General features: G+C 30.9%; 1 protein-coding gene across 1 annotated transcript; it reads left to right on the forward strand.

Annotated features, from left to right (window-relative positions):
• Positions 1 to 700: 700 nt before the first annotated feature.
• On the forward strand, positions 701 to 9,101 carry TRIADDRAFT_53303 (uncharacterized protein; the record flags this gene model as incomplete). Its single annotated transcript, XM_002109326.1, has 25 exons — positions 701 to 772; positions 1,179 to 1,240; positions 2,651 to 2,717; positions 2,810 to 2,836; positions 2,948 to 3,023; positions 3,183 to 3,281; positions 3,424 to 3,527; positions 3,656 to 3,767; positions 3,939 to 3,984; positions 4,139 to 4,245; positions 4,460 to 4,569; positions 4,683 to 4,847; positions 4,975 to 5,038; positions 5,176 to 5,223; positions 5,875 to 5,976; positions 6,281 to 6,403; positions 6,554 to 6,717; positions 6,987 to 7,022; positions 7,219 to 7,377; positions 7,577 to 7,615; positions 7,749 to 7,821; positions 7,972 to 8,052; positions 8,183 to 8,301; positions 8,664 to 8,790; positions 8,908 to 9,101. The coding sequence occupies 25 exons, from the start codon at positions 701 to 703 to the stop codon at positions 9,099 to 9,101; spliced, it is 2,376 nt and encodes a 791-aa protein (XP_002109362.1).
• Between the last annotated feature and the right edge of the window lie 380 nt (positions 9,102 to 9,481).

Raw genomic sequence — 9,481 nt, forward strand, 5'->3', positions numbered from 1 at the left:
TCATGATTATGATTAGCATTGGTCTAAAATTAATAACATTAATGAGACAGTATCGACAGAATTGATACAATCCATCCTGTCAATTAATCAATTTCTTTGAAAGATTTGTCGTAACAGGGTTTGAATATCAATTCTAACCATATTCAACTTTGTTAATCGTGATTCTGTTAAAATAGACGCTTAGCTAGAAACGATGAAAAAATATTCGGCTATCGTTTTTAATTGACCAAACTTACTATCCCGATGATTATTTACGTATTGTGTGAAGGACTGGACGATCTACGTCGACAAGAATTGTATTTTGAAATTGTAATATCCGTTTTGATTATTTGGTATCCTAGTATATAGCTCAATATTGTATTATGAGTGGCCCTGTTTGTCAAAATAATTATTTATACAAAGTGATCAATGCATCAGAGCTTTAACTCAAATTTACGATATCCTTGACAAATTGCATGTAACATAGTAAGAGATATCTTCTTATTTACCGGAAAAGTTCAAGCTAATTTGAAAACAACGACTTTCGACAATTTCATTGCATAAATAAATAACTCTCTAGCTATTATCTTAAATGTGTCTATTTACAACAAATACCTGCAATAGATTAGAAATAGACACAAAGCTATCATGAATAAACTTTTCAAGCGAATTTATTTAATTAGCAATCTCTATTTTAAATACCAAAAACTTTTAGATATCCATGACGGTTGAAGGTTCCAAGGATAATCCTGATCATAACCATTTATACCGTGTAGAAGATGGAGAGACCCAGGTTAATGCCAACTACTGGTCTCGCTAATGAATAGAAAGGAATGACTATATTATTAATTGTATAATAATTTTACGGTGACATTGTCTATAGTTGTAAAAATGATTTACTCTCGTTGAGTGTTCAGATAGCGTACCGTACTTCGCAGAAAAGGTTTTTAAAAAAATCATTAAGTGATGTTGAATTAGTACAATACATAAGCAAATGTTCATACATTTGATACTGGTTTCTACATATTAGATTAAGTAGAAGTAATTAATCTAGATGAAGCTGTGCGTATAAATTATAACTATTTTAGTGCGTGAGCTGGTATAGTCTCGTGTATGCACGGTTTGTATCTACTTATTTAAGATTAAAGTTATAGCTGCTGAGCTAGATACAAATAAAATTCCAATTTTATCTGTTATAGTCATATCAAGCTGGTTGTAGTAGTCCAATCCATTTGGAAGAACCAGAAAGTCAAACCCGCTGGTATTTTAAATATTTCCTAGGAAAGGGTAAATAAAAAAACAGTCTTGTTGTAATATTAAAATTCTACTAATAAGAATGAATATTTTGTTACTACATTTGGCTCAATACTAATTTGTATCAAAGCCATTAAAGCAAAAAACACCAGCGGGGTTTATACTTATTACAAAATAATCCAACTTTTTAATATTGAAGCTTGGTCTTCATTACCAGTACATATTTCTCTCTGTCAAGATGATTGCGTTCTATTAATTTGCATTCATGTTAATTTGTCCGGGATATGTACGGTTATATTTATTTTCGGCAATATACAAGATGTCAGTTAATTTTCGATACTCATTAATAGATAATCATTAAAAAACCAACTCTGATTATGGCTGTCAAATTAGTGGTCTCTTTGCTATCTATTCTAACCAGTTTTATTATGTAATGCTACTACAATTAACTTCTCAATTTTGCTTACTAACGTTATTTTATAGAATTTATTTTTACGATACCAATCCAATATTACTGTATATTAATGCAATCGTCTCTTTGCTGTCTAATATAATCAGTTTTATACGTTATTGGAATTTATTTCTCTTTTCTTACTATTGAAGTTATATAAAATTCAACTTATTGTGCTAAATCTTAGATATGTTTATGTAATAAGTATTCTGCTATCCACTATAAGTAGTTTATTAAGTATTATTATCGGAACTTAATTCTCATTTTTTATCGGTGAAATTATATGAAGTTTTAATTTTACCATCCCAATTCCAATGCTATTTTACATTTACACTAATTAAAGCTGAATTACGGCTAGTATGCTATTTGAATCTAAAAAAAATTATTCTAAGTACGTATAAGAATTGATAAACCGAGTGGCTTACTTCTTCTGAATCTGTTGATACTGCGTCTCAAATGTATAATGTAGATGTACTCTGCACTTATGCTGCAGCCTTCATAAAAATTATACTTGAATATTAGAAGATATTCTGAATGATAAATCTCTCATTAATTTTATATGATACAACGAATAGTCCATCGCAATTACGTTGGCTTCGATAAAGAAAAGCAGCCATTCTTTGTATCAGTAGTAACTGAAACAGACAACTCTAATTTTACGCAATATCGAGCAATATTATGGCATAAAAAAGCAAGTTTTTTTACCATTACTGCCAGAATTGAGCAAATTAATTTTAATAATATTACTTAATGGTTACTCCTATTTAAACAGGGATGCCAAAAATTATGCATACCTTGGAAACTAAAGAAAGATTTATCTATAAAAGGAATCTTACAGTATGATATAACTGTTAATAATATCACTAGATCACCGTAGTGATAGAAATTGGCTGCAAAGACCATTTCTAACTGTCTTCATAACCCCAAAATATGCTTTCTCATGGTGTCTTCAATTCGATTTTGTAGGTTTTTTTCACTAAAAGATATTGATAAACCTCATCTTAAACAAATTCAAACGCCATCACTTCAAAAGGTAAAACTTGGACTATAACTAACGTTACCTGGAAAAGGATTACATTTACCGTAGCTCGAAATTCTTAATTACAATTTTATTTTCTCTCGTAGCGATTACTGCAATTAGAAGAACAAGAGGTAAGAAAGGAAGACGTAAACAGGCTTTGAGCAATTAATATTAATAAAAGTTGTCGAAAAATGAACATATGAACTTTATATTGCCCTTCGTTCTATATTGTAACTATTTAGGGTGCAATTAAACACAAATTTGGAGTTATTTATGCTCGGTCAGGTCAAGTCCGCGACGATGAAATGTTAAGCAATGGTAAATTTTATTTATGTTTTAGTCTATACCTTGCGGTATATTAGTATCTGATGAGGTAAATGTATCCATCGAAGCTGAGTTTCTATTTATGCCATCATGCTAATAAGCAATGTGAGGAAATTTGTTTTATATTATGCTCTTCCTAATATGTTAATACAGAAAGTGGAAGTGAAGGCTTCAATGCTTTTATCAATTTATTGGGTGATCAAATTCGATTACAGAACTGGAATAAATATCGAGGCGGTCTTGATGTCAAGCGTAAGTAAAATTTTGCATGTACAGTGTTATATTAGGAATACATCCAGTAACATAATCAATTGATCATATGAGCGAACATTATAGACAATTGAAGCTGCTTTCTTACGGTATTCTCTCTTATTGATCCTATCTTCGTGTATAGGCAATACAACTGGAGAAAATTCTTATTATACCGTTCATGAAGGAAGAGAAATTATGTTTCATGTTTCCACTATGCTTCCGTATGAGCCGACAGATCGACAACAGGTAAGAGATTGGGCTAAGTTTTAACTTACTAGAACTTTCTAAATATGGTCAGGCTAACTATTAGTACATCCTATTTCATGGCATCTTCACGTTTGGCATTTTATATTTTATAAAATGTTCACTTCAAGATTGAACGCAAGCGCCATATTGGTAATGATATTGTCGTCATCATCTTTCAAGATATTGATGGAGAGGAGAAACCTACATTTAAGCCAACTGGCATTAAATCCCATTTCACACGTATCCTATTTTGATTGCATTACAATAGCTTTTGTACAATAATGAGTCACTTATAGAAATGTCTGGTAACCTTACCTCTAAATTTTGAAGCAAATGAAAGCTACCATTTGTATATCTACATAAGCAACATAGTAAATATCCTTAACTAGAGCGATTAATCTCCTAAAATAGATGTTTTCGCTTTGGTAACCCATAATAAAATCGACAACACTTACAAGTAAATTATTCTTCATATCGATCTAATATCATAAAGCGACGAAATATAGACTAAACATCATCCTATAACTACGAATTTGTTAAAAATGAATATTTGGATTTGTATTCTATAGAAATATACTTTCTTAAATATCGACGTTATGATTGATTTGTAGATTAGCTGTGTATTCTTATAATGCTGTACCATTATTCGGCCCACCATTGCATAAACCACCCGTATTCTCCAATCACCAAGAATTTCGCGATTTTCTTCTTGTTAAATGTAAGCCTTTTGCGTATGCTTTGGCAAACTAAGATAACTGAAATGAAAAATAATAAATCAAAACCAATATTTATCATGAATTATGATGATATTACAGTCTAGGCAACTTAGTTTGTACATATTATCTCGTATTTTATGCTTGATATCAGAAATCTACTGCTAATTTTTTTAAAATTCGCATTTTTTCTATCATTTCAATATTATTATTGATTAGTAATTAACGGAGAGAAAGCATCGTATCATATCCCAGTCTTTGCTGATAAAAGAAGAAGAACACTTGAAGCTTTAATTCGAAACGTCTATGAGGATCTTGTTGTTCCAGAAGTGAGAAGTGTTTATATTGAAGATTTGATCAATAACTAATTTAAACTGATGAACATAATTCGGATATAAATTCAGTCACTTACAGATCTTATTAATTAAAATCTATTTTTCAGCTATTGCACTCTCGATCATTCCTTCTATCTTCCTTTCCTGGCGCAGAAGCGAAAAGAAAACGTGAAGAATTTTTGGAATATGGTACTGCTCTTAAAATTGATGTCATTAACGCAGGTAGTGCACCTATTGGGACGTCTAGCTCTCGTCCGAGAGATCGTCGACAGGTTTGTATTCGATTCTACATTCAATTACTACGGCATTAACTAACATTTGCATCAATCTTTGATGACTTCTCATAATGAGAAAATATAGAAATATGGATTTTCTTTCATTTTTAATTATATCTTTTAGCCTTGGCTACCTCATCGTGTATGCTCTAATTTTCCACATTCTGTCATTTGTGGTGACAGTTGGGGTAAGTACAGCAGTTATTCTACCCATGCGAAAATTATCCAAATATTTCTTACGCATAATGCAAATACGCACTAGCGATTGGTACTTATCTCAAACTACGAATCCATGTCTAATATTCCTTAACTTATAAATTCTAAGGTGATTCTTTGGTGGTTGCAACAGAAAAGGGTGTTTTTCTTGTAGAAGGTATATAAAGCTAAGGCATTTATGTTGGTAAAAATTTTAAGGAGTGTTTTAAACTAGGGATACTGTAGACTTATGGTTCTGTGTTACTATTTTACGTAGTTACATATTTTTGCCTCTCGAAATGTTCTCTCTATTGAGATGCCGAAATAAAGTATTGCCTTTAATGATTGTACTATTTATGTATTGACGGGTGTTTATACCTGATAATGTTTTCATACAGTAACAGGCCAAGGTTGATATTTAGAGATTATATATTCTTAATATTAGCTTTCACTATTCGCAGTATTTTAAAATTCAATACATTAAATTTTATCTTGGATTACTACACAGATTGATATGTTTGAGGTTTAATACCCTTAATATTAGCTATAACTATTCACATTATTTTAAATCGAATACGAACACTTACTATAGGTGATTATATAGATTGATATTTTAAGATTTAAGATTATTAACATTAGTTTCACTCTTTGTAGTACTTTAAAATTAATATCCTTAGTACTGTTTTTCACTATTTGTAGTATTTTAAAAATGGAACACAAAAAATTTATCTTAGATGATTACCCACTAATGTTTAAGACTTAACATCCTTAATATTGATTTCACTATTTGCAGTACAGTATATTAAAATCAAATATGAAAATTTTTTAGGTGATTACGCTTATCAAGAATTGATTGATTCTAGCGTAACGATTAATCAATTAAATACGGTGGAATCTCATCACATTCTACTCATGAGAGGGCATTGTAAAGGTAATCTATTTTAATTTATACTCTACGAGCGGGATTCATGAAATACTTCAGCCGATACTTTTCTCTACAGTTCATTTGCTGATAGTTAGTTACTTTAGGTTATTTTTCTTAAATTAATCGGGATTGAATAGAGCGATGAATTTGCAAAAAATCGATATAATGAGATCCATTCTGAAATTAACTTATGACTTGTTCAATAAGAATATCTATAATGGATCGTGAAATATCGAAAAAACTACTAACCAAAATAGAAATTTTTATTACTTCTTTCTAATTCAAGTCACTAATATTTGATCTAATGCAGGAAAAGATACCCGGCAATACTTGTATATTGTTATGCTGAATGAATTCGTTGGAGACAAAACAAGCACAACGATAATTAAAGGAATTGATGTCATTAAGGATGGGCGATTAGAGATAACTCGCGGTAAGATTATAAAAAATATTTATGATTAGATCTAATATCATTAAATTGCATTGTACAAAATGGACCTTACATATCTGATAGGTAGACAATAAGTAAGAATAAATCGAAAACGCATGGAATTCGCTTAGCTAACTTTTCCGTACATAACAGGTTGCCATTTATATGCAGTTAACCAAAGTAAAGATGGCGTTCTTAAAGTAGCTGTGGCAATCAAGGCACGTATAATCATATTAACGCTAAGTGGGTTAGATGAATTTGAACACAGGCTTCAAATATCGCCGCAAGACTTGATTGAACGATTTGTTAAATCTCAGGTATTTCTTGAGCACATTGCGTAAACTTAGCTACTACAACGAAAGAAATATTTTGATCAAGGGTTAAGTGCCGCCCTACATGAGATTTACTAAAATAAATTGATGTATTCTTGACCAATTATGCTCTGTTACATTAGAGTAGTATTGGCCTTTATTATTCTATGATGAAAAGGAATATATTAAGTAATATAGTCTTAAAATATTGTTATATTTCGTACGGTAATCGATAAAGTAGTCTTATAACATAATGCACTCAAATGGTACTTTAGGTCTCCAATGCATTTAAAATCTATTATTTAGCAACGGTTAGCTTCTATAACGGCATACATTCCGTAGCTTTCGTTAATGAATAGTTGTACTCTATGCTATAAATACTTAACTATTAGGTAAATTAGTCTCGAAGCAACTATCTTGAAGGCGATATTAATAAGTAGAGGAAAACACCTAAATCGGTATTGCTTAATCATTATTACTATAAATAACGGTTGAAATTTCATACAGGATATTTCGCTCGGTCAAGAGCCGACGTTAATATCGGTGGCGAGTGGGCATCAACCCGAATCGGATCTAATTTGTGTTGGCTATAAAGAACATTTTGAAATTATCGAGGAATCAACTGGCGATATCAAAAAGGTCCATCGATTAGAGGCGTTCGGACAGGTAGCTATCTCTATATGAATTCTATTTTAAAAGGCGAAATTGAGCAAACGTTGTAACTCTGATGAAAACCGTAATATTCAGATATTTTAAAACGTAAAAGAAACTATACATATTATTAATATAGAAAAATTGAAATAATTTTGAAGATAATAACACAATTTATTGTAACATTAACCACAATTTCAATTCTTAATATTAGTTTGAAGAAGTCAAATCTAAGAAACGTCATAAAAAGAAGGTAAGTACTGACAACTAAAGATAGATTTCTATTTCAATACTCGATTACATAGTAAGATCAATTTCAGAATTTTATTTCTTTTCTTGCCATTTCTCTGAATCTCGGTAACTTACTTGTAATTTTCTTAACATAGGCCATCAACTTAGTTAATCCGGTCAATGTTTATGATGAAGCTGGTAAGCCGGAAGTATTCCTGACTGGCAATCGTAAGTCGATGAAATAAAATAGTCATATCTATCGAATGCAATATAAACTTAGTAGTGTAAATGTTAATTTAATTTGTCATCGAATTGTGCTACCGTTGTAAATTCTTAACCTTTTAACATATTATTTGCTCTTATTTTTTGATAATTTAGATGTTTCTTTCCTCCTTGGACTTGGTCTAGAAGTTTCATATATCAGCAGTTACTACTGGAATCATCCACCACTTTATATCGGTAAAGTAGCTAGCTTGTCAGTCAATGCACAGGAAAGATTTAGATCGTTCTGTTAAATTAAGCCAGATTTAATAGATTAGTGCCATCTTTGACTGATTACTAGTTAATATTATAAATTGTTACATTTCAGTTTGTGCTTATCCATATTTGTTGGGATTTGCATTAAATTATATCGAAATCAGATTGGTCGTTAATGGATGCTTGGTTCAAGCTATTACATTTCCAGAAATTCAGTTTATTACATCCAAGGTAATATCTGACTGCTGCGTTATTCGTTCACTAATTTAAGAGATGTCATCATCTTTTACTGTCGTTGTGGAAAGAATTTCTATAGCTTTAAATGAATAATGATTGTGATAATTAAGTAGACTATTCTTGTCATTATTCATCTCAAAGTCAATGTAAACTAGCTAGCAAATTGAAGCAGTTTAGCATATAATTCATTTTTAATTCATCGATCCATGATGCTGCTATAAATCTAAATTTGTATTAAGGAAAATATAACTGTAACAGAAACTAACACTACGAGCCCACTGCTTATAAATTTAGATTGCAGTAGATGCTTTTATATAATGAACGGATTGTAATGTTTTACTGCCTAATTCCTGTAGTTTGACATCTATTTCGCAACACAACCAACACGATCAGCTTCTATTGGTTCGAATAGCTCTCAAGGCGTAGTAACACAACGATTAAATTCGTGTGCCTTATATAAAATACCAATAATGTCGCTATTAGGTAATGTCAATCAATCATTTCAGTAGCTTAAATAACTTTAAAATTTTAATAGGCAAGGTTATGAAATATAACGTCTGCAATTTCTATATGCTAAGTTGAATTATTTCGAAATATTAGGTGATGAACTGTACATGTCGAGAATTAAATCGACTGTAACGGCAGCAGGTATAAATAATTCAGCAATGCGTCCTGGTCGATTTAATTCTACTTCTAAAGGTGGACCATTTAAACGCTGTGAATCCAATCTCGTTGAATCAACTAAAGGAGTTCCACGTAGTATTATGAGAGCTCAGTTGCATCGAATTGTATGAGAGATGGCGGTATTACAGATTATTCCTACAACCCTGTCTTAGATAGGATTATTTCTTGAAAAATGACCTATTAGATCGTATATGGTGAGATTACCGTTCTCATTTTACTTAGCCTCTACGAGTTATGTTCGATTTGAGGCCATATTTTAAAATTGATGTATCAAGGGCTTTGTTCAAATCAGTTCAAATCGGTAATCAATTATACTATTTGATGGATTTGTAGTGATAGTCAAAGCATAAAACAATCAGTTTGCTATTTTAAGACAGTTTAATTATGGATCGATATTATTTGGTGCAAAATTTGTTCTAATTAAATATCTTTTTCCTATTGTTCATTAAACCAATATCGCAATTCTGTGGTTTATGAATCTTACATTATA

The sequence above is a fragment of the Trichoplax adhaerens genome, genomic scaffold (genome assembly GCF_000150275.1).
Source record: "Trichoplax adhaerens TRIADscaffold_2 genomic scaffold, whole genome shotgun sequence".
NCBI lineage: Eukaryota > Metazoa > Placozoa > Uniplacotomia > Trichoplacea > Trichoplacidae > Trichoplax > Trichoplax adhaerens.